At 39.2% G+C, this 26,611-nt stretch overlaps 1 protein-coding gene across 4 annotated transcripts in view; it reads right to left on the bottom strand.

Moving 5' to 3' along the window:
* Positions 1-26,611, bottom strand: part of PCCA (propionyl-CoA carboxylase subunit alpha) — a 391,732-nt gene that overhangs the window by 46,426 nt on the left and 318,695 nt on the right. For all 4 annotated transcript variants that reach the window (XR_012002039.1, XM_026003697.2, XM_026003698.2 and 1 more), the window contains one exon: positions 26,486-26,539. Coding sequence is in view for 3 of the 4 variants with exons in the window: in XM_026003697.2 (XP_025859482.1) it covers positions 26,486-26,539 (54 nt within the window). In the remaining variant the exon portion in view is untranslated. The remainder of the gene's footprint in view (positions 1-26,485; positions 26,540-26,611) is intronic.

Genomic DNA, 26,611 nt, shown 5'->3' with positions numbered 1-26,611 from the left:
GTTCCCTTTTCCCCCCTTCACTCCTCAAGCTCTCTGCTTTGGCTCCTGGATCTTAGAGTGATGCTGTCTCTTTGGTTCTGAATAGAGAGAGAATGAGAGGAATAGGAATAGGAGGCATAAGCGGGTATGAAAATATCTTTAGCCTGGGTTTCTTAGGATGGCCCTAGGTCCTTAACTTCATCAAACAGTTGGCAACAAAAAATACGCAAAACAAAACTGTACCTAACGAGTTTACAATAGTGGTTTTATAGAGGTATTCACCAGAATCACAGGAAACCCATTTAAAAATGGATATAACCAGGCTCCACTCAGACCCAATACACTATGGGTTAATATTCATAGTAGAAAAAAAAAAAATGGTTGCTTTATAAGTTCCATCAGTTTCTTCCAAGTTACATCTGTCTACCTGATTGTCTAGTACTATCTGGAAGAAACTGATATTAATAATGGACTCTCAAAGTCTACATATGCCAAATATATCCACAGGAAGAAAAAAATTCAAAGATCTTCAGTGATCTTTGTAACCCACAGCTTTCATCTCAAGGATACTAAACACACATATTGTTTAGATGTTTAGAATGAGAACACAGGCGTCCTCACAATACATCAAAAACTTTAGGTGCCTGTTGATGGGTTTCTCTATTCCTTAGTTGTCTTCTATTTTTGGAGGACATAATCCCACACACACCTCTTACAGCATCTGAGCACTTTCCTTAAGATGGGTCAAGGGTTTCAGGAGGGCCTCACTCAGTTCCTGTAGAACACTGCATACTTGCCATTGACTTAAAATAGGGCCCCAATTCCTAGCGTTTCAACATTAGTATCATAAACACAAATGACCACCTGAGACCACAGAGGACCGGATATGAGCTACTTATAGTAAAATTGAACCAGGGAACAAGAATAGCAGGAAAGCTGCCTATTTTCTTGTAGTGAGGTCCTTTGAAGTAAACTATTTATTAAACATTATATTAGTGCTCGAAACAAAAATCTTTGAAGGCAGGTTATCCTCCTCTGCACAGTGGTCCACTGCTAACGAATTGTTTCCTTTTCCTCTTAGGTTTTGTTTTTCCTCTTGTGAAACTGAAACCCTGATTGTTTTCCCCCCATCTATGAAACTAGCTGGCACCAAGCACTCCTTCTGGCAAAAATGTCCATGAATAGAAAGAGCATTAAAAAGAGACACGAACCCATCACTTTCCACCACACAAGAAAGCATGCTTATCAAGAAGTTGCTATATAAAGTTCAGCAACTTCTCTACATTTGAAAACTAGGTTACAAGAAATGAAACCAAATGAATAAAAATGGCAAGAATTCAAATGATATGATGTCACTTCTTATTTTTAAAAGCAAATTTATCTATTGCAACCCCTACTTCACAGCCCTAGACTGATAGGCCTTACTTCAGCCAGCATTCTTCCACTTTTCACTCCATAAAGTTCCTTGCATCCACCAGTGACAGTCAAGTTTTAAAGAAATGTTCCAAAGAAGAGCAAAGGGTGATATGGTTTATTTTTCCAAATCAATCATTAACTTAAGAGTCTTCCCTCAGAAGTATAATGAGAAGCGAAACTCCCAATGGGCCAACTGCCCTGGTAACACATCACTGATGGCAGAAGCCTGGCTAGCTCCCAAAATGCCCACTCTCTAGCTTGGTATGTGCTGAGAAGAGAAAGGGCAGTGTCATTGCTGGACATACAGCTGGGTCTCTCTCAATGTGGCTGGGAACGGCGGGAAGCTTTTCAAAATCTAGAAATACTTCAAAGGGCTAATGCATATTAAGCTCTCCTCCCTTTTTCCTGAAAGGCTCACTTTTGTTCCTAATATAAAGACTTAGATATTTCTTTAGATCATAAAGCAAGTTGTACTTTTAATGATGGATTAAAAATTATAAAAGTAAAAGATGGCTTGTTCTCACTGTTCTTTCTTTCTTTCTTTCTTTTTTTTTTTTTTTTTTTTTTTAAGTGATGAATGCAGGAAAAGACCAGTCTAGGGCAGATTCCTCTCTTGCTGACCTTCAGGGACATTGAGTGTTGAGTAAGGCAAGTATGATGGCAGCATAAAGTCAAACTTGGATAATCTGGTCACTTTTGTTGTTGTTGTTGTTAATTTCTTTATTAAAAACATTAGATAATAAACATATAATAGCCAGATACCCAAGGTATCTGGCTTTAAAAATAATATGAATTTTCATTCTAAAGAGTGTAAGATGAAATAAACTTGTGCTCACACTGGTCTTTTGAAATAGAAAAGTCTGTTATGTCAACAGAATAACTATTACTGAATGGATGGACATTTTTACAAAGAAAAAAGCCCCCTGGGCTCCCTAGACAGCCTACAACTCTACCAACTTTTCTCAATTTGCACCCATCCTTAGCTTCACCCCTTAGGGAGGGAGGCGGTGCTCTTCCTGTTTGGCACTAGACACTGCACTTGAACCCTTGGCCTATTCTTTACTCCTTCCTTCATCAATTATGACTCTGCTTCATCAACCATACTCTTTTTTTCCTCTCTATTGGCTCCTTGTCTTCAGTCTAAAAACAAGCTTAAGTCATTCTCAGTAAGAATACAAACTCTCCTCTGCCTCTGCATCCCCTCCAGTTTCTGCCTTCCTCTTCACTGCTTCACCCCCATCTTTCCTCCCCTGGTCTCCATCAAGGCCACCTCCGTTTTCTACCAGGCCTATTGCAGGAAGGCTCTGCCCCACTGACAGCTTATCTGAGGCATCCACAAGTTAGATATTTCAGGGGAAAAGACAGAGTGGTACAGAAATGTTCATAATACAATGAAGAAATAGAGCAAGTCACACTGAGTTAATGTTTCTAGATCTACAGTAGTTGTTCTTAGGAAACCACCATGGCAGAAAGTTCCCAGGATCCTCTCATAAAGATGAATAAACGTTTAGTCCTTGGTGTAAAATATATTTCCACAGTGCTGGTTATATTTATTGAGTGACTGCTTTGTGCCAAGGATTATTTAAGCGGTACATGCACATTCTCTCACTTAATTCTCACAATAGATGGAATTATTGCTCTCATTTGACAAACCAGGAAACTGGGCTTAGAGAAAGTAAATAAGGCTAAGATCAAACAGCCAATAAATAAGCATCTGGCTGACTTTAGAGCAGGTGTCTTTAGGCATTGCTCTGCAAATTACATTTTTTAAAAATACGTTATGTTTTAGAAGTTTTTTAGGTTTAAGCAAAATGAAGTGGAAAATAGAGGGATTTCCTGCATCCTCCCCAACCTCCTATATGCAGGACCTCAACAAGTAAATTGCTTTCTATATACAAACAGGTGGGAAATATATAATTGAAGTAATAACTATAAAACCCAGAAGAAATTCAAGAAAGGAAGAAAGATCTTTACATCTGTGGAAAGAGACAAGACCACAAAACCAAAAAATGGCTTTTACATTAAAAAAGGGAGAAGAAAGAGGGATCCCTGGGTGGCGCAGCGGTTTGGCGCCTGCCTTTGGCCCAGGGCGTGATCCTGGAGACCCGGGATCGAATCCCACGTCGGGCTCCCGGTGCATGGAGCCTGTTTCTCCCTCTGCCTGTGTCTCTGCCTCTCTCTCTCTCTCTCTGTGACTATCATAAATAAAAATAGGGAAAAAAAAAAAAAGGGAGAAGAAAGAGAAAAACTTAAGAATCCAACTTTCACCTTCCCCCTTTAAACTTCCCTGCCCTGACCCTCAAACCGGGAACTGAGAACTGACCTTGGTGTTCTTCGTTTTGCCATGAGAACCCAAGAAAGGTGATTCTGTGGGCATATGAATTTATACAGGCAGTCCCTGACCTATAAGGGTCCCATATGATTTATGATGGCTCGAAAGTAGATATGCATACGGAAGAAACCACACTTCAAATCTGAATTTGGATCTTTCCCAGGCTACTACAGGCAGTATGATCCTCTCTGGTGATGCAAGGCAGTGGCAGCACAGCTTCTATCCATCATACAATCACAGGGGTAAACAACCATATGCTGACAACCCTTCTGCACCCAAATGGCCACTCTGTCTTTCACTTTCAGTACAGCATTAAATAAATTACATAAGATATTCAATGCTTTATTATAAAACAAACCTTGTGTTAGATGATTTTGCCCAAATGCAGGTTAATGTAAGTGTTCTGAGCTAATTTAATATAGAACAGGCAAAGCTACGGTGTTCAGAAGGTTAGTTGTATTAAGTGCATTTTCAAAGATTATGTGTTTATCAGCATATAACCCTGTCCTAAACAGAGGAAGGTCCGTATTTATTACATCAGCTTGTTGTATATTTATATACATCAGCTGGTTGCTTCTGGATATTTGTGATTTATACTCTGTCCTGTATCAATTAGTCCCTTTCCCCAGGATGTGGAACATTATTTGGCACATAATATGAACCCAACAAATACTTGTTGAATGAATGAATGAAGGAATGAATGAACAAACGAGTCACAAACTTCCATGGCTAGGCAAAATAAAAGTGCAGACAAGGACTTTCCCTTCCTAGTTTCTGCTAATTTTGAACTAGTGACTCGTAAAGATACTTAATATGTTTTTCCTTCTACACAATATTAGTGCTAATTAAATACAGTGTCAGTTATTATATCCCTTACAAACACTTGTAGGTGGTCTGCAGAACAGAATTACTACCTAAATGACTAAGGAATTAAATGACTAAGGAATCAAAGTATTTGAAGCTTGATATTTTCACTATCATAGTTCCCAAAGCAAAATATCAATTCACAGGCAACAAAAACAAACTCCCAGTAATGTGCAAAAAATATTATTAGTTGGTTTAAATCTCAAAATGTTACAAGATACCTATTTAAAAATTATACAAACAGCATTAACTTTCTCTTCAAGGCTGATTATTCTTTTTTCCTCTCAGTGTAATGACCTTCCTGCACAGTATGTGCTACCACTTAAAAAAAAAGCCTAGGGAAAATGAAAGGAACTGCTTGCTTAATATCAAAAACATTTTATTTGCAGAAGGAAGAGACAACAATGCAATAGGAAATACACAATAATTAAAATGCATGTGCTTTGTTGTTTCATTAGGGTTAAGTTTGTTTTAAAAAACAAAACACAATAATATGCCATTTGGGCTGTTTTTGAATTAGGAGCTCTAGAGAATAGAAGGAATCCTACATAGAGAGTATTTAAAAACAAGTCCTATCTTTACACCTGCGAGGTGGCTAGAAATAAAAAAGATAGATAGACATCGGATGTTAACTAGACTTACGGTGATCATTTCACAATACATACAAATACAGAATCCCTGAACCGAACACAGTGCTGTCAATTATACCTCAATAATAAAAACGATAGAGACATGCTGGCAAGGATGTGGAGAAAATAAATGACTCACATATTGCTGGTGGGAATGTAAGATGGTGCAGGTGCTTCAGAAAACAGCCTGGCAGTTCCTCAAAAAGAACTTAAACATAGAGCTGCCATATGATTCAAAATTCCCTTATAGATATTCACTCAAGAAAAATGAAGACATATGTCCCACAAAAACATGTATAGGCATGTTCACAGCAATATTATTTATAATAGCTAAAAAAACAAACAATTCAACATCCATCCTGAGGAATAGATAAGCAAACTGTGGTATATGCATACACTGGAACGTTATTCAGCAAAGAGTGAATGAACTACTGAAGGTATAAGAGAGATGAGTCATTGAGAATATGATGCCAAGTGAAAGAAGCCAGTCACAAAAGATCACATAAATGGTTTTGTTTATACACAATGTCCAGAATAAGCAAACATATACAGGTAGAAAGATTAGTGGCTGCCAGGGGCTGGCAGGGCTGAAGGAGAATAGGGTATTAACTCCTAAAGGGAAAGAGGCTTCTTTTTGGGGTGATGAAATGCTCTCAAATGGACTAAGGGATGCACAGCCCTGTGAACACACTAAAAACCACTGAATTCTACACATTAAATGGGTAACTTGTGTAGAATGTGAATTATATCTCAGTAAAACTTTTTTTAAGATTTTATTTATTCATGAGAGACACAGAGAGAGAGAGGCAGAGACACAGGCAGAGGGAGGAGAAGCAGGCTCCATGCAAGGAGCCTGATGTGGGACTTGATCCCAGGATTTGGGATCAGGCCCTGAGCCAAAGGCAGATGCTCAACCGCTGAGCTACCCAGGCATCCCAATAAAACTTTTTTTTTTTTTACATCAACTCCATACCCAACATGGGGCTCAAACTCCCAACCCCAAAATCAAGAATCAAATGCTCTACCAAGTGAGCCAGCCAGGTGCCCTTCAATAAAACTTTTTTTAAAAGGCCTGATAGTCAGCCATTTAAAATGCTCTATGAATGGAGAACTTGACATCTTCTGACCAGAGGCAAAAGGTAAAAATGGGAATGCAAAGAGAAGCAAGTAGTAAACATGCAAAATAGCTACAAGAAACACAAAAATAGTGACACTGCAATAAACCTAAACAATTGTTTCCAAGGGCTAATACTTGGAATTATGAAGTAAGCAGGACACTATCTCAGTCAAAAATAACTACTTTGTACATACGTAAAGGAAAAATGAGCCTCTAATTTGAAGATTCTACTTAAAAGTCAATTAGCTTATTTGCATTTGAAATTGAAGAACAAAAGAGGTTTAGTTTCTAATAGTTTCAACCTATTTTATACAGATATTTATTAAATATTTATTAAAATGCTTTAGTTTGAAATAACGCTATAGGCACCAGAAAGAAAACAAATATGAGCAATTCAATTCTATACCTTCTGTTCAATAAAACTTGCTTCTCCATGGCAGGTGGTACAGAGAAGTCTACCCAGGGGGTTAATCAAAATTCCCTCAGAATAATTGAAAAGCATCTGCATTTTTTCCCCAGAAGCCACAAAAAAGTCACAGTAAGCAGAACATATAATCTTGATTATGAGCACTGAGTCTGTGCCAGCACAATGTACTGTCCCCTGAAATTATGTGACAGGACACAGTATCATTGTGCGAGCAGCTACTGAGGTTTCCCCAAATGAGGCTGAAAAACTCAAGAAAATCAAAAGACAATGATAATAAGTTGCATGTGTGATGTTTTGCTACTGTAGTGAAGCAAACCCCATATTGTGACAAATGTAATCATTCTCAGAGCTAGCCAGTGCTGGGGAAGACCTCAGGGGTCACGAACCCCAACCTTTCATTTTACAACAAAGAAAACAGAGGTTTAGGAAGGTCACATAATCAGTTTAAAGCATTACTGGGGCTAAAATGAGACCTCTCAAGGGCTCTTTCCATGCAATATTTTTTCTATGTACTCCCTGGTGGGGTGAGAGAGCTGCTTACCTAAGACATGGAAAATTCTTAGGAACTTCTGAGAGCTGCATGTATAAAACTCCACACAGAAGTGCTATAACTAACCAAATGTGAAAGTGCATCACCTAAGAGTTTGGGGACACTCACAATTCCCAGCAAAGTGATCTGTGTGTCAGCCTAAGGGAAGCAAGACTATGGTTCTAGAGTTTGAGTCCATGACTACAGTTTCAGTAGCTGCAAACTGGTAACTGCTTGAGTCCTGGTGGGAGGATCAGCAGCAGCACTGAGGCAGAGAAGACAAAGAGGGGGACACTGAAGAGTGTTCTTGCTGGAATTTGCCAGACTTTAGCATAACATAGGTACACTAGGTCTCTCTTTGTCCTGATAGCCTAGCCTAGTTTTGAAATAATTCTGCCTTGGGGTGCTGGGTGGCTCAGTGGGTTAAGCATCTGCCTTCGACTCAGGTCATGATTCTGTGTCCTGGGATCGAGCCCACATCAGGCTCCCTGCTCAGGAGGGAGTCTGCTTCTTCCTCTACCTCTGCCTCTCCCCCTCCTCCTGCTCATGCTCTCACTGTCTCTTTCAAATAAATAAATAAAATCTTAAAAAAAAAATTCTAACCAGCCTTCCTAATTATTCTGATATCATCATTCAGTTGATGTTCCAGAGGATAGACTTGAAGATTTGGTCATGGGAGAAATATTCTTAATAAATATTCTTAATAAATATTCTTAACATTCCCATGACCAAATCTTTCTGAGAAAAAAAATTACTCATATTCTGGATTAGATGTCAGTCTTGTGGGTTTAGTTATTGTTATGTCAGTTCCTTTGGACCTGATTATTTCCAGGTTCTCTGTGCATTGAATCAGTGGTGTTTTTCCCCCCTCCTATTCCTTATACACATGACCTCTTGGAGGCCTTACAGACCTGAGGAGAGCCAGCCTCTCCCAGGGCTGGCTAAACCACCCCCCACCCAAAGATAGGGAAGACCTTGGGAATATGCCTTTCATATGCAAGCTAAGTACTCCTTTTATCTAGCTTACACACCAAGCCATTATTTCCCAGCCCTCTATCAGCCTAGGACCAGGTATCAGACAGTTAGAGACCTCCGGTTGACATCCAAAGCCCACACTGACATTCAAACTAGCAGTCTTAAGTCATTTACCCTGCCCTACTCTACCTTCCTGTGGAAACCCCAATAAAGGCTCCCAACCATGCTTTCCCCGTAGCTCCTTTTTGCCTCCTGACAAACCCTGGTGCTTTTCCAGTAGCCCTGTGTGGTGTGGGTGCTCCCTCCTCGTTAGAAGTATAAGTAATTCCTTCAATGGCATTAACCTTGGTGTTGACACTCATTACCTCCATAAATTAAAAACCTGCAGGTACATTTCAGAACACCCTGCAAAGGCAAGAGCAAATCTGCAGAATCACTGAAGGCCAGAATGCAGGCCACACGGTGCAAGGTCACTTGAGGTGCAAGGCCAGGAAGCTCCTGCCTGGGCCCCACTCTCACCTGCTCGCAGCCCTGCCTTCAAATCACAAGAGCTGCTGTGAGGAAGACACAGGCTCTATGGAAACCTTACACATGCTGTGTGCACACATGGAGCACACAGCATGTATTTATATAGGTTTATCTTCAACAAATTGATAAATTGATACCACAACATCTAATTTATCTTTTACTCTGAGTAGCTATGGCATTAACAGAGATCATTCAACAAGAAATCGTTGATGGACAAGCTTGAAATGTAAAACATTTGTTTTTTTTTGAAATGAAATGTAGATACAATCAAGAATACAAAAAACAATATCAAAGTCCTTTGGATCATAATTGCAGACACTGATTAAGAGGAAATCTTATTTAGAGGAATGACATGTTGGTTGAAAGTCTGTGAAGACAAAAATGCACACACAGAATCATCAAGTGAGGGCAAGACAGCAAAACAATACACGTGACATATATGGACATGGGGCTCAGTTCTTTCTTAATATGATCAAGATACCAGCAGTTCCTTCAATTTACAAATTAAAGCTGGGTAAGGTGGGATGAATGAATAAGGTGGGACAGCTGTGGACTACTTATCCAGAGGACACCTAAGTTTGCAGAGCATCAGAGAGCTTTGTGAAAAGTTAAGGAGATGGAACAGATACTTTTGTGCCCGTCCAAAATTATTGTCTAGACTCAGACTCTCAACCTCCGCACCACTGACATTTTAGGTTGGATAATTCTCTTGTAAGGAGCAGTCTTGTTTACTGGAGGATGTTCAGAAATATCCCTGATGATCCTTGCAAGAAGTTTTAGGAAATCCACCCAGTGGATTCCAGTAGCAGCCCACTACTTGTAACAGCCAAAATGTCTCCAGACATTGCCAAGCATCCCTTGAGAAGCAAAACTGCCCAGGGTTGAGAACTACTAATCTAGACTTACAATACCTACACAAATACCATCAGGAACTTCGATTTCAAAAACTACCCAAGGTATTCATAAAATCCTTCAAGGGGGATTACACTTTGGTTGTATAAGGAAGTGAAGAGTGGAGAGGGGTTAAATACTTGGATAAGAACAATTAGTCTTTCACAACACACTTTAACAACCTACTCACCCTAAATAATAGCTAAGGTTTTCTCACATTCTAACTCAAAGACTTTAAATCAAATTGTAATTTTAATCTATTTTTAATATCTGGAATGATTACCTGGTAAATATTATCTTTAAAAAAAAATTCCCTCCCTGGATACAAAATAACTCACATGAGGAAGCCCAGGAATCTGAACCTTTAGCACTCTACCCCATTAAATGGCTGGTTCAAACCCAGAGGAGGAGGGTTAGTATGTCCCTACCTCCAGGCCCTGCTCCCACCAAAGCTAGCTGCTCTCCACCAGGCAGTCAGAAGTAATTAGCATGTGTAAAGGGCCACTAGAAGACCTAAATCCTAACTCAGAAGCAACTGTGAAGGAAGCCAGGTCTGTCAGCAGATCTGGGTTTGAATCCCCTATTACTGCCTTTAGTATAGGAGCCAATCTGAGCAAATCACTTAATGTCCATAATATTACAATGGAGGCATGACCTCATCTGTAAAATAGGGGTTCTGCTGATGGTCTCAAACAGTAGTGGGAACTGAATGAGGTATCATGTGTGTAAAGTATTGGGAGCATTGTATGCACTGAAGGAGCATTGTCTCCTTGGTCTGATTTACTGAACAGCTAAGATAAGAAAGGGTTGGGTGATGGGACGCCTGGGTGGCTCAGAGGTTGAGCATCTGTCTTTGGTTCAGGGCATGATCCTAGAGTGCTGTGATCAAGTCCTGCATCAGGCTCCCTGCATGGAGCCTGCTTCTCCTCCCTGTGTCTCTCATGAATAAATAAAATCTTAAAAAAAAAAAAAAAAAAGGAAAGGGTTGGGTGAGCTCTGAGAGACAGCATACAATCAGGGTGGCTGCTAAAACTTATGCACTAATCATTTCCCTGCCCTTAAATGAGGCAGGGGTTCTATTGCAAACAAGGGCACTTCATAGTTTCATGTGTCCCCTGATGCCTGATAATTACCTAGGGCAATTAACACTGAAAACTTAGTAATTATCTTTGCTGTCCCCCACAATCTTGAGAATTTATACCATACAAAATGTACGCCAGCTAGGGGAAGCCTCAGAAACACACACCTGACATGCTGGCTACTATTTGATGCTCACACATCTTACCGGGCACTCTGCCATGCACTGCCCATACGTGGGGGGAAAGTGCCACAGATATTAAAGAGCTCTGCAATTAAATGCTAACCAGAAGAGAACAAAGACTACTCTTTGCAGCAGCCATTGTGAGGTGGTGCTATAAAACATTCTATGTAACATGTCTCAGTGGGAAGGTTACAATACTTTTACAAAATGGAGGACCAAAGGAGGAGCCACAGCTTCTGAGATATGACCTGTACCTGTTCCCTGCTGACTCAGCACATGAGTCCTTCAGGAAACTGTTATTGGTAAATAATTTTAAAAGGACCCAAATAGAATGCAATTATGCAAACTAGAATTTCCATGAATAGCCATCCATGGCAGATCTAGGTGATGATCCAATACTTGGAAGACTAGAAGGAGTAACCCTTGTACCATTCCCACAGCTAACATTTAAAAAGGTCATGAAAACAAATGGAATATGAGGTTAGCTGAAGTGTGTTGTCATTTTCTCTGCATAAAGCTATTTGAATAGGTCAAGATGTATGTACGATTTTGTAAGCTTTAGGCCACTGAAGAGTATCTCATCTGTTCTAGAGATTTAATTTCTACAACATTATAGTGAAATGGGAAAGAAAACTCTGGAACTTCAATTGTTATTACATGTAGTTTAAGCCAGTGATTCTCAACTGGGGTGTGTGTGGTGATTTTGCTCTCTTTCCACCCCCAGGGCCATTTGGCAATGTCTGGAGACAGTTGGGTTGCTCTATCCGGAGAGGTGTTGCTAAACATCCCATAAAGCACAGCACAGTCTCTTATAGCAAGAATTATCTGGTTCTAAATGTCATTACTGCCAAGGTTGAAAACCTCATTCTAAGCCAAAAATAAAAATGATCACTGTCTGGGGTGCCTGGGTGGCTCAGTCGGGTAAGCATCTGAGTCTTGATCTCAGGGTCATGAGCAAGCCCCAACTTGGACTCCATGCAGGGCTTATTTAAAACAAACAAACAAACCACTGTCCAATGGGTATAAAAATTAAGAGATATAGCTGATACTATGGATTTAATTATACTTCAGGTCCTATCGTGTCCCTTCCTGGTTAAAAAAAATTACTACGAAAAAATTTTTAAAATAAATAAATAATTATGAATGTATACACTAATCAATCCAAATAATCAAATGTTTGTCCTACCCTCTAATTACAATAAGAAACATCTAGAACATTGCTCTTATGCTTGACTCATAACACCAGTAATCTAATGTGTTTTGGGTATTCATTTCCTAAACTAGAAACTAATTCTACCATTAAATGTCAAAAAATAAAAAAATAAAAAAAGTCAAAAAATATATTTAAATCCTAATCCTGGCATATTATATTTTAGATTTTATTTATTTATTTGACAGAGACTGAGAGAGCATGAGCAAGGGAGAGAAGCAGACTTCCTGATGAGCAGTGGGGGAGCTCAATCCCAGGACTCTGAGATCATGACCTGAGCTGAATGCAGGTGCTTAACCTACAAAGCCACCCAGGAGCCCCAGTCTTGGTGTGGTGTGGTGTGGTGTGGTGTGGTGTATTGTATCGTATTATTTTTGTCCTTTCACATCTTTATTTTTCCCAGAAATGGATACATTTATTTTTTTACATTTTTAAAAGTTCAATTTGTCAACATATAGTATAACACCCAGTGCTCATCTCATCATGTGCCCTCCTCAGTGCCCATCACCCAGTTACCTCAACCCCTCGCCCACCTCCTCTTCTGCAACCCTTTGTTTGTTTCCCAGAGTTGGGAGACTCTCAAGGTTAGTCTCCCTCCCTAATTTTCCCCACTCAGTTCCCCTCTTTTCCCTTATAATCCCTTCACTATTTCTTATATCCCATATGAGTGAAATCATCTGATGATTGTCCTTCTCCTACTGACTTATTTCACTCAGCATAATGTCCTCTAGTTCCATCCATGTTGAAGCAAATGGTGGGTATTTGTCCTTTCTGATGGCTGAGTAATATTCCATTGTATATATAGACCATACCTTCTTTATCCATTCATCTGTTGAAGGACATCATGGCTCCTTCCACAGTTTGGCTCCTTTCATTACTGCTGTGAACACTGGGGTGCAGGTGTCTTGGCTTTTCACTGCATCTGTATCTTTAGGGTAAATATCCAGTAGTGCAATTGCTGGGTTGAAGGGTAGCTCTATTTTTAACTCTTTGAGGAACCTCCACACAGTTTTCCAGAGGGGCTGTACCAGTTCACATTCCCGCCAACAGTGTAAGAGGGTTCCCCTTTCTCCACATCCTCTCCAACATTTGTTGTTTCCTGTCTTGCTAATTTTCACCATTTTCACTGGTGTGAGGTGGTATCTCATTGTGGTTTTGATTTGTATTTCCCTGATGGTAAGTGATGTGGAACATTTCCTCATGTGCTTGTTGGCCATGTGTATGTCTTCTTTGGAAAAATTTCGGTTCATGTCTTCTGCCCATTTCATGATTGGATTGTTTCTTGGGTGTTGAGTTTGATAAGTTCTTTATAGATCTTGGATACTAGTCCTTTATCTGATATGACGTATCAGTCCTGGTGTATTTTATTTTATTAAAAAATATTTTATTTATTCATTCATGAGAGACATGGGGGGGGGGGGTCAGAGACACAGACAGAGAGAGAGGGAGAAGCAGGCTCCATGCAGGGAGCCCAACATGGGACTTGATCCCGGGTCTCCAGGATCACACCCTGGGTCGAGGGTGGTGCTAAACCGCTGAGCCACCGGGCTGCCCAGTCCTTGTGTATTTTAAATTGATCTCTCCAAATGCAGATCTGTCAATATCACCTGGTATGTAGGGAATAAGCCTTGTTGAGAAAGGAGCCAGGAATTTGCATTTTTAGCAAGCTTTGCTGGTGCTTACACATGCTCAAGTTTGACAACCCCTGACAGTCTTTGATTCTAGGAGAAAAGAGCTGCCATTTGTGAATCATTCTTACCATAAATTAAATAGCAACCAAATAATTTATAAAAACAGAATCAGCAGTATATTGCACTATACTACAGTGGGCTTCAAGAGCCTACCTAAAATAGCAGCCCTTCCATGTGGGGCCAGTCTAAGGAAGAAAGCCCTGAGTACTGTCGTAAAATAACGATGTATGAGAAGTATTTTGTCTTCCAAACTCTGGATTTCCCTAGTCACGACTGTTCGTGGTAAACATCCTCACTCTTGAAGGAAGTGAATGTTCTTAAGCATCTGAAGGCCACAAACCTTCACAAGTATCTGAAGGTTTAAATACATGCTTTATATTAGTACATGAACTGTGAGAGGTTAATGGTCATAAACTTAAGAACAATAATTAGACTTTGCAAATAAAAGAGAAATATTTTCCTTCTGAATTTTTCTGCAAACTGAGCACCCAGTATGATCTCAATGGAGAGTACAATCTCAGATGACAACAGGTCTCCAAGCAAGCAAGCAAAAGGAGAAAAAAAACCCCAGAGGGCAAAATGAAGCAAAGGGAAAGTGTATTAAATATTAAATATTTTTGGGGGGGTGCTGTACTATGTGTCAAGCTACTATATGTCAAGTACCTATTATTCTTTGGCATTTTATAAACACTTTCTTATTAAACCCTCACAACTTCTGTAGAAGTAGATGTTCTGCTGATAAAAAAAATACTGAGGACCAGGGAGGTTAAGTAACTTGGTCAAATTCACAAAGTTGGCGTGTAGGAGATTCAGACTCAGAGAATCAAGCTTTATTTAGTAGCCCACCTCAACATCCATGAACATCTTGGGAGTGGTTTCTGGAAATTTCTTGTGAACATGTAACTCAATAATTGCAAATATTTATCACTGACATTTCAGAGTGCTGTGTGCCTTATTTTTACAACAAAGTCTAAGCTGCCAAATGCCTTGTTTCAGAAAGTGAATAGATTCAAATAAGCATTCTAAAACCCTAAAGCATCATACAAATGTAAGACATGATGTTATTTATTAAAATTAATTTTATTTTAAGGATCTCTGGCAGATGGCAGCAGGATTTTGAGACACTTTAAAATAATTAGTGATACCCTAGGATAATGTGAAATCATGACTGAGGTTACATGAAGTTAACTTCTAATAGCCACATATAATATAAATTATTTGGACAATAGGTAATGCCATTTTAACAATGATATTATAGAGACTCAGAGCCTCCTCCTCAGATGTGGACTTTCTCAGGGGTCTGATCTGGGCCTTTTCTCTTCTTCACCATCCCGTCCCCATGGACAATCTCAGCTACTGCAAGCCTCAGATCTCATCTCTGCATGTTGACCAAGTGCCAAATAACATGCTCATCCTTAATCTTTTTCCTGATCTCCAGACTAGAAATGTCCCTGACAGCAGAGATGTCTCCCTGGTATTTCAAACTGAAAACAGTCAAAAATCTAAGTCATTACCTATCCCACCTTTTCTCTGGTATAATTCTTCTCCTCTTCCTGTTTTTCTCCTTTGGGTAACTTAGTTATCACATCTGGAAATCTCAGAATCATCTTTGAATCTGTCTAACACATATCACTGGACCCTGGGTCCTCAAGGAGGCTCACAAGTGCACCCTCTTCGTTTGTTCCCACAAGTTCTCTTTAAAATCAACATAAAACAAATCACACCTCTCTTCTTTCAAATCCTTCAAAGTCTAGAGAATAGGGTCCAATCTCCCTGGCATGGCTCTGCATCATCCAGCTCCCACTCTTCCAGTTTCACCTTCAACACAGACCTTGGCCACTGGCTTGCTACCCTCACTAGGCAACCTACTCTTCTTTAAACATCTGGGCACCCACAAGCCTCTGTACCTCCATTTATTTTATTTCCTTTGTTTCTCTACTATCGTCACAGAGCACAGCTTCTGAACATATGGTCTTGGGCTTTGTATCAGAAGAAGAAATAAACTAATCTATAATTTCCTCTGCTATCTCATTGCCCTATACATAACCCATCTCACACTTACCATGTACTCATGATACCAGTCTGTGTCACCTGGACCCAGTACACTGTTTAAGGGCAGAGACCAAATCACATTCATTCAGGACACTTCCTAGCACATAGTACAGCAGGCAGTCTGTAATTTCTTTTAAATGTTTTGTTCAAAATGCATCACATAATGGGATATTAATAATTGCAGTTTCATATGATATACAAAATGCCAATTTCAAAAGGCTAGAAAAGTAAACTCAGTTACCTCCCAAAAGTTTGTTCCTGGGTTGGTTACATGGTACACAGAACATGTTACCAAAAAACAATGTTCAAGAGTAGGAAGGCATTTAAAGTCCATTTCCTAAAATCTTATTTTAGTGACATTTTGGTTGAAATTTCGCATTATGTGGGGGAAAGGCAAGACAGAAGAATGCTATAGAATTACTTTTTCTTAGTATTATAAAATGTATCTAAAGAACAGAAAGACTTGGGGGTGCCTGAGTGACTCAGTGGGTTAAGGCTGGACTCTTGACTTCAGTTTAGGTCATGGTCTTAGGGTTGTGAGATCAAGTCCTATATTGGGCTCTGCACTGGGGGTGGAACCTGCTTAGGATTATTTCTCTCCCATTTCCCCTCTCCCTGTCTCTGTCTCTCCCTTTCTAAAAACAAAAACAAAAACAGAAAGACTCATCACTCTTCCACAAAATGTCTGCTCTGTGGCTTTCATCCTGATGTCTATGGCTGGACAGGAAAAGGATCAGGAATAAAGAGAACATGCCCCAAGTGGGGATAGAGCCCTGCATGGATGGGGTGGAAGTGGGTCTCTGCTGAAGGCTGTAGGATTTTACGCCAGTTTTCCCCATCCAAGGAAACCGAGACCAGCACAGGTAGGTGGGGTGAGCAAATCCCATAGAGGCAATTCAGTCAAGGGGTGGGCACACATGGAAAGCCTAAAGCAGAAGCACTCAGGATGACTGCAAAGGCAGGCTGGGACACGGATGACCATGCCAGAAATCCCAATAAGCCGTCGTTTACTCCTCAAACCTTACTAATACAGGGAAAGGGATGGGCTACAGAAGGGAGAGACGGCAGATGGAGATTAGAGGAGCCAGACACGATGTAAATAGAAGGGCTGCTTACGAATCTGTAAGGTATACAAGACTGAACAAGTTCCCTGGAAGTTTATTTTTGGAAGACAATAATAACCCAAAACTATATGACATCATTTACTTCTCAAGAGTACTGACTCAGAAGAACAATAACAAACATAGTTCCTTTCATTTTCCAATTATTTGGAGTTCAAACAAATAGGAGTTTACTCTATCAAAATTCAATATCCATATGTGAGTTTTCAGAAGAAAGAGAACTTTTTGATGATGTTTATACATCTATCTATAAATATGAATAATGCAGATTTTGGATCCTATGATATCAGATGACAAGATACAGCCTAAGCTTCAGCTCTTGCTAATTAAACGAATCAATTAAGAGACTACAGTTGCAACTGTGTAGCTGCTGTTCTATAGTAGCAATAACAACCCCACGGGGAGGTCTTTTACTACATTAAAATGCTGTCCTCCACAACTCCATCTGATATTATTAGAAACAGTTATTTGTGTCTTGCTGTCATATTAGTAGCAAAGGCAAATTATGGAAATATGCAGACCAGAATGGTCCCAGTATGAGATCAGGTTGGGTTCTCAGCTTCCAGGGGAACAATTGCTGAAATTCCAAAGTTCCCCAAAGTTCTTTAATGGAACTGATAAATCTATCAGCACAGCATCCATTTAGAAACTAGGTAAGGGTCACATATTTACATACTTTCCTGCTAAGCTGATACAATTCAACTAGATGAATTATCATATTAAGTTTACCCTCCTGAGTTAAACTGATGGAGTTCAAAATTGTTTTCGATGGTTGTCATTAATCGCTGTTACTCCGTAAACGCTTACTTTGAAATCTAATTGTGCTGGTGTATCAAGGGTCATATTAATAGCATCTTAATGGTAAATCTTTGTAAAACATGTTTATTCTACTGATATTATCACTCAAGCTTTCAAGGCTAATAAGAAATAAAGTATATTTATTATCAATAAAAACAATTTAAAATGTACAATTTGAGATTTAAATTAGCTTTAAGAACTTCAGCATGATTTGGTTTCATTAAGAGATCTGGCTAAGCTTCAAAGACATATAATCTGATAGTTCCTCAAGAGTCCTTGGGTAAATGCCAAAAGCGCAGCTACGAAGGAGCTGTTTATTGTACTCTATGCTTATTTTCGCTTTGGGGCAATATGCATTGTTTTCACAAGAAAAAAAATTAGTCTTGGTGAGATATGTTTGACTTAATATTATAGTATTAAAAAAATAATAGTACTTTAAAAATTAAACATAAACAATGATTACAAAACAAAACTTTGGAATAAATTGGTAACTTCTACATTCTTAAAAGCAGTAACGAAATATTCATCCTTATTGCAAAGCATAGTTCAAGTAAGTAATTCTGGTTCAGTAAAACACTGGACTTCTTCCATTTCTTCTTAAGCTTATACTATCTGATGTACACAAACTCACAGCTGCACCAAAAACATGCACATAAAACAAAACTCAGACTACTTACAATCTGAGATACGCATATATATCTTGGAAAAATTCTGGGATATGTAACTCACCAACCAAGTGTATGTTATGGATTATATGTTTGTGTCCCTCCCTAAATCCCTATGTTGAAGCTCTAATAATCCCCAGTATAATGTTATTTGGTTGTGGGTCCTTTGGGAGGCAGTTAGGTTTAGATGAGGTCAAGGGAATAAGGCTTTCGTGATGGGATTAGTGTTTATAAAAAGGAAGAAAGACCAATTACTATATGGCACACCTGAAACTAATGTAACACTGTATGTTAGTTAACTGGAATTAAAATAAAAGCTTTTAAAGAAATAAAAAGTAGGGGATCCCTGGGTGGCACAGCGGTTTAGCGCCTGCCTTTGGCCCAGGGCGCGATCCTGGAGACCCGGGATCGAATCCCACGTCGGGTTCCCGGTGCATGGAGCCTGCTTCTCCCTCTGCCTGTGTCTCTGCCTCTCTCTCTCTCTCTCTCTCTGTGACTATCATAAATAAAAAAAAAAAAAAAAAAAGAAACAAAAAGTAAAAGATAAGAAGACCAGAATTTTCTCTTTGCCATGTGAAGATAGAGTTATCAGCTAGGAGGAAGACCCTCACCAGGAGTCAAATCTGCTTGACCCTGAACTCAGAAGCCACTAGAACTGTGAGAAATAAATGTCTGCTGTTTAAGCCACCCCATCTATGGCATAGCACCTAAGCTAAAATACTTGTACTTAATAGCAGTTATAGCAATAACTGGATCACACAATAAAGCTGTTTCTAAGACACTCTGATGGTGAACAGCTTAATTTGAAAGTCAGAGACCTGATTTTGCATCCTCCTTCTGCCAGTTATTAGCACAGAATAGTCATTTAAACTGACTATGCTCACTTTGTCTTCTGAAAATTAGGCATACCCTTTAATTGGTGTTTTGCATGTTTGAGTATAGGATATATGTGATGATGAAAGGTAAGAAAATATTTTGGAAAATAAATGGCAGTGCTCAAGTCAGGTATTAATGAGGAACAATGCTCTGATTATGAAATATACTTTTAGGTAAACTGCCTGAGTTAGTTTTCAAATTTTCATACATGTCAAATAAATGCTTTCATGCCTATCTATGTTGGGTGTATACTAGGTTGAGCCCTGCCATCCAAAAATTCACATCCAGCCAATATTTCAGAATGTGACTCCGTTGTAAAGAAGGTCTTTCCAAATGTAATTAGCTAAGACAAGGTCTTACTATATAAGGATGGTTCCTAAAGCCAGTGACTTGTGTGCTTAGATTTCTGTGACTGAATATACACAGACCTGGGAAGGAAAGCCATGTGAGGACCAAAGCAGAGTTCAGAATGATGCAGCTACAAGTCACGGAACAGTAAGTACTGCTCCAACTATACCAGAAGCTGTGAGAGAGGCATGAAACAGATTCTCTGTGAGAGCCTCCAGAAGGAGCCAACATTGCCCCACCATTGTCTTATCTCCTAAACTCTTAGGGAATACATTTCTGTGTTCTGAGTGAAGCCACCCAGTTTGTGGTCATTTGTTGTGGCAACCCTAAGAAACGAGTACAGTCCTATGTCCTCCATGTTGGGAGTGGTCATGAAGTTGATAGATACTAAAGGTTAAAACATGGATGGCCTGAATTTGTAGGTACATCCAAGTAAAATATGCTCCTCTGAATCACAGAGGCGCAAATTTCATCTCAATGCCTTTATTTTTTGTAAAGATTTTATTTATTTATTCATGAGATACATACACAGGCAGAGACATAGAGTGAGAAGCAGGGTCCCTGCAGGGAGCCCAATGTGGGACTCGATCCTAGGACCCTGGGATCGTGACCTGAGCTAAAGGCAGACGCTCAATCACTGAGCCACCCAGGTGTCCTGATCTCAATGCCTTTAGTAGAAGAGTTTGCCTTTCATTATATAAAAATACTTACTAACTTAACAATTTTTAAATCAAGTTCAAACAGAGTAACAGAACGGAAATACCTTACACTTAGATTTAAAATTAAAGAGCCAAAGATTTTACAGTAGATCGACTTAATCCACTGACTCTCCAATGTCTACATCTTTTCTATATATGTAAATGGATATGGAACTCTATCAGCAAGAAGAGTCCTTTATATTCCAAGGCTGTGTGTTAGGATAAGCTAGGTTAGGCTTCAGAAATAGCTCTGAAATCTCAGTCCACAGAAAGTTGGGGGTACAGTGCCCCAGCTCCAGCCTTCCCCAGGAACCCATGCTGCTAGGAACTCAACAGCCAAGCATGTTGTTTCCCCAGCAGACATGGGAGGGACCTAGAGAGTGCATGCCTGCTCATGGCTGTCCCTGACCAGAAGTGAAAGACATCACTGTAAGGAGACAATTCTCCATGGGTCTCTCGTGCTTCTCTACTTCCTGTGAGTGTGGCACTGACTATCCTTTGTTCTGGACTATACAAACAGCCTTGTAAGACAGAGACACCCTTGGAACAAAGGGAAGGCATGTTCACTACCCATAGAGAAACTCAGAGTTCTCTGAACTAAACTCAGGTTCCCCTACTATAACAGAACCCACTGTGTGAGCACATGTCCTCCTGCCCTCTTCACACCACACTGTGGGAACTGGAGCTCAGGGAAATGATGCAAAAATAATGATATTCTGGCCACTGCTATCGCTGTAATAAACCATCCTTCATCTCTGACCCTGGAGTCTCACCTCTTCTACCAGCATCCATGACTGTAGTGGGCTAATTTGTCAGCTTCAAGGAAGGTAAAATCTCAGAGCCTCCACAGTTCTTGACAGTCACTTCCATTCACAGCTCACAATCCAGACTAGTCAGGTGATCCAACCCAGTCCTCCTTGCCTTATTAAAAATGCAAATTACATAAATAGACTAAATTCATGCATATATACAGTCTCACTCCAATGAAAGATGGGCAGAAGGTGTGAAGAGGTACTTTACAGAGGATTAGACTCAATGGTCAATAAACATAAATGCAGAAAAATATGTTCTACTTCATTAATAATCAAGATGTTAATTAAAACCACAATGAGGACACTACTGACACTGGCAAAACTTAACAAGTCTGATAATATCAGCTACTAGTGAAAATGTGGAACAAAGTGAACTCATTCACTGCATACTCTGTGCACATCAACCCTAACAAAACTCTGGCATACATGCAATCAGGATATATGTACTCATGTACATATGCTTAGAGCAGCACAGAGTTATAACAAAGACACTACAGACCACCCAGGGGTCCATCAACTGTAGAGGTGGACCTCACAAACAACACAGAGCCAAATAACAAAGTCAGACAATAACAGAATATAATCCCATGCATGTCGAGCTTAAAAACATGTAAAACTTAATTGTTTAATATTTAAGGATGTATTTATATGGAAAAGTTATAAAGAAAAGGTGTGATAAAAATTAGGAAGGAGGAGAAAGGAGATCTGATAGGATTGAGAAGGAATACACAGTGAACTTCAAAGGTAATGATAATTTTTGTGCTTTTTAGAAAAACTCTGGTGGGTATACAGGTCTTTGTTTTATCATTAGTCTTTGTAACTTATAAGTATTTTATAAATGTTCTTTTATAGATATTATAAATGTGTAAAGTATATTTATAACATTTTATATAATATTTAGTATTTATATATGTAGCAATCTAATTTTAATAATGAGATTTAGGGACACATGGGTGGCTCAGCAGTTGGGCATCTGCCTTCAGCTCAGGGCATGATCCTGGAATGCCTGGAATGAGTCCCACATCAGGCTCCCTGCATGGAACCTGTTTCTCCCTCTGCCTGTGTCTCTGCATCTCTCTCTGTCTCTGTCTCTCATGAATAAATAAAATCTTTTTAAAAAATGAGATTTATTTTAGTGAGAAATAACAAAATTGTATTTTTTAAAGTTCAAATTGTGTAAAATAACAAATGAAATTATTTTGAAGTCTGTACCTTCTCTGAACTGACAGAACATTTTTGAACTTTATCAATGCAACAAAAGTCCTTCTTTTAAAAAAAAAATTTATTTTAGAGACAGAGAGAGAGAGGCAGAGACACAGGCAGAGGGGGAAGCAGACTCCATGCAGGGAGCCCGACGTGGAACTCGATCCTGGGTCTCCAGGATCATCCCCTGGGCAGAAGGCAGCGCCAAACTGCTGAGCCACCCACGCTGCCCCATAAAAGTCGTCCTTCTCCTTCTTTCCCTCCTTCTCTTCTCCTTCTCCTTCTCCCTCTCCCTCTCCTCCTCCTCTTTTTTTTTTTTTTTTACAAGAGTCCTTCTTAGTCTAAAATTCAACTCTTTGAACATGAAGGTATGTTTATCAACATTCAAAATTCTACAATATTCTCACAAAGAAAATTTGTATTTCAGAAGTCTTCCCTTAACCATGTGACCTACCAGTGCTCTTCCTGACTGCATCTGCTTTAGGAAATTAGAAGTGAAGCAGTACACGCTTGCTAGAAATTACTCTGCATCTGTCTTAGCAGTCCCACTATCTCAAGACCTTTTCTTTCTCTCTTTCTTACTGATCTATTATTACTGCCAATAGTACACATAGAAAAATGCACTGTAACAAACTACAATGGCCATCTCAATGGCTGTGATGTAGAATTTTAGAGTACTTCAAAATTACTCTAGACACTGACATTTCTTCTCTGTACAAAGTGTATAAACAATGCGGACAAATAGTTAGGATTCACTAGCAAGTCACCTCTTTTTTCCTGGAGGAAGACAGTGGAATCAGCTACATAAACAGGTTCACTTTTTTTTTTATAAAGATTTTATTTATTTATTTATGAAAGACACCACAGAGAGAGAGGCAGAGACATAGACAGAGGGAGAAGCAGGCTCCATGCAGGGAGCCCAATGCAGGACTTGATCCCAGGACCCTGAGATCACAACCTGAGCCAAAGGTAGGTGCTCAACCACTGAGCCACCCAGGTGCCCTAAACAGGTCCAGTTTTTATGGCTGTTTAGGGTGTGTTTATGTATGTTTCCTGCTGTATTTTAGGGGCCTGGAGTAGATGAAAAGAAATAAGGTAAAGGGCATTTGTTGATGGGAAGAGCACTGGGCTGAGCAGACAAACTGGAGCTCCCTTGTGTGAGTTCCACTATCTGTGAACCCTTGGCCAAGAGAGTTGTCTTTTCTGACTCAAGTTCCTCACTTGGGCAAGAGGGATTCATTGCTAAGGTCCCAAACAGTTCCCTAGGCTCTTCCTTCTCCTTTGTTTCTGTATTTGCTTTCTTCTTCTTTAAGTGGAATCTTTAGGTCCCATACTTACGGATGTCATTGATCCACTCGATAAGCATTCATGGAGTGCCTATGGTATGAAGGCCCTGTTCTGAGTGCTGGGTGAGAGCGGTGGACAGGACAGTCACGAGCCCTGTGCTCATGGAGCTTAGTTTACCCAAGTGGGAGAGATGGACAATAAACAAGTTTTTAAAAAAGTAAAATATGTCAAACATTAAAATATGTCAGATAGTGATTAACTGCTAAAGAAACAGAACAAAGTAGAGGAAAGGTGGTAAAAATTTTAAACAATGTGACCAGGAAGTCATCCCTGAGGTGGTGGCCAAAGGCTTGAAGAAAGTGAGGGAACCTTCTGTGCAGTTGCCTGGGGGCAAATAGTCTTGGCAGAGGAAAGGTAGGTGAAGAGGTGTCTGCACCCAACGCAGCTGAAGAAAAGTAACAAGAACAATAGACTTGATTTATACTCTAAGGATCATGTTAACTGGTAAATGAATTGCATTTAGGGGAAGACAAGAGATGACAAAGGCATTGGGTCAGGGTGGGGTGGTGGAAGTAGTAGAAGGGGAAGCAAGGACAACACACTGTTCTGCTAGAATCCAGAAAAACAAGTCCTTTCTAGCACAAGTGCTGAAGTACAGAGAGGCTTCCACATAAGATCATTCTAGGAAGATGTGTAATTCTCTTTCCAGAAGATCACAGGTACACTGCATTCTATGGGTGCTTTGTTTTATTATGCGTTGCAGATACTGTGGTTTTTTTTTTAAACCGATTGAACATTTGTGGCAACCCTGCATCAAGCAAATCTACTGGTGCCATTTTCCAATAGCATTTGCTCACTTGCTATGTCTGTGTCACTTTTTAATAATCCTTACAATATTTCAAACTTTTACATTATGACTGTATTTCATTATTACTGTTTTATTGTGACCTGGGATCAGTGGTTATAACTCACTGAAAGCTCTGATGATGGGGCAGCCCAGGTGGCTCAGCAGTTTAACGCCTCCTTCGGCCCAAGCCCTGATCATGGAGACCCAGGATGGAATCCCATGTGGGGCTCCCTGCATGGAGCCTGCTTCTCCCTCTGCCTGTGTCTCTGCCTCTCTCTCTCTGTGTGTCTCTCCTGATTAAATAAAATCTTTAAAAAAAAAAAAAAGCTCTAATGATGATTAACATTTTAAAGCAATATAGTATTCTTATTTATTTTTATTTTTTCATAATTTATTTTTATTAATCTCTACACCCAACATGGAGCTCAAAATTGCAACCCTGAAATCAAGAGTCATACTTTCTCTGAGCCAGCCAGGCCCCCCCAGCAATACAGTATTTTTTACTCATTTTATTGCAACATAGGCTTTCTTGCTGAGGTCTGGAACCAAACTCACAATATCTCCAAGGTGTGCCCACATATCTATTGATAATAATGTAACTGCCACTAAGGGATGGGATGTGTATACTTCAGTGATGGTGAATTTTATGTATCAACTTGGCTAGGCTACAGTATCCAGATTTTTGGCCAAACATTATTCTAGATGTTTTTATGAAGGTATTTTTTAGATTAAAATTTAAATCAGCAGACTTGGAGTAAAGCAGATTACTCCCCCTAATATGGGTGGGCATAATTCAATTAAATGAAGAAAAAGGACTGACCTCCCAAGTAAGAAGGAATCCTCCAAGTACATGGTCTTTGGACTTGAACTCCAAGTCTTCCCAGGCCTACCATGAATATTTTGGACTTGCCTTCTCTCTCTCTCTCTCTCTCTCTCTCTCTCTCCCCCCATATACAGAGAAATGCTAATTAAAACATTAAGGCACCTTATTATCTGATCATACCTCATGAATATGATCATTACTATGACCACTACCTTCACATTAAAAGAAAAATAATAACTGTAAAGTAAACTTCTTTTCACCAGCTAAAGTTAAATAATTTTGAAAACTGTAACTACTGCTAATAAGAATGCAAAGCAGTATTCTAATACGTGACAAAGGGCATTGTAAAAAGACAGGAAATAACTAGTAAGACATACTAAGCCATAAAATTATTGATGGTCTTCATTCTACTTTGAATGAAATATATCTTATACATTTTTGAAAATATCCATGTTTGAATAATTCAAAATATCAAAAAAGCAAAACCATAAAGTTGTTCATTAGAACACCATTCATAATGGCAAAAATGAGGGGTCACTTAAATCCCTAACAACTGGGATTCATAGATAATAAAATATGTCATATCCACTCACCAGAATGTTAAACACAGCTCCACTAAAATGATGCTGATAAATATATTCTAGCAATATGGAAAATGATTAGTAGGATCTTAAGTGAAAAAAAATCAAGATACAAAATTATGACTCCATTTCCTTAGAAATGTGTACTTGAAAAAAACTTAATAGACAAAGTTACAAGGAAAACCGACAGGAAAAGCATCTTAAATAATATGTTTCTTATTTTTATTATTAAAAAACAGGCCGAAAACCTCCAATTGAAAAAAAAAGCACTTAAAATACTCAACAACATGCAAATAATTTTTAAAAACCTATTTTCTCTCTAATGAGAAATAGCTAAAATTATTCTATCATGGAAACCTCTTGAACATTAAGAATGCATTTATTAAACAAAGGCATCTCATTTAATAGCAAAGTAAAACCTTGATGAAGACAAGTTCAAATACATGCGCTAAAGCTAGTTGAACACTTTTATTCCCCCTCTGTAAATTTAGTGAATATACAAAATAATAATCCCGTCATGCTTACCACTGTACCAAGAAACTGAATGCTCATGTTTCCACCCGCTTCTCGAGAAAGACACTGGGGGAAAAAAAAGAAGTATAAAATGAATTCATATCCACACAAAAATGTGTACATGAATGTTCATAGCAG

This window comes from Vulpes vulpes, chromosome 6, assembly GCF_048418805.1.
Source record: "Vulpes vulpes isolate BD-2025 chromosome 6, VulVul3, whole genome shotgun sequence".
In the NCBI taxonomy this organism is placed as follows: domain Eukaryota; kingdom Metazoa; phylum Chordata; class Mammalia; order Carnivora; family Canidae; genus Vulpes; species Vulpes vulpes.
This window is presented reverse-complemented; position numbering and strand designations above follow the sequence as displayed.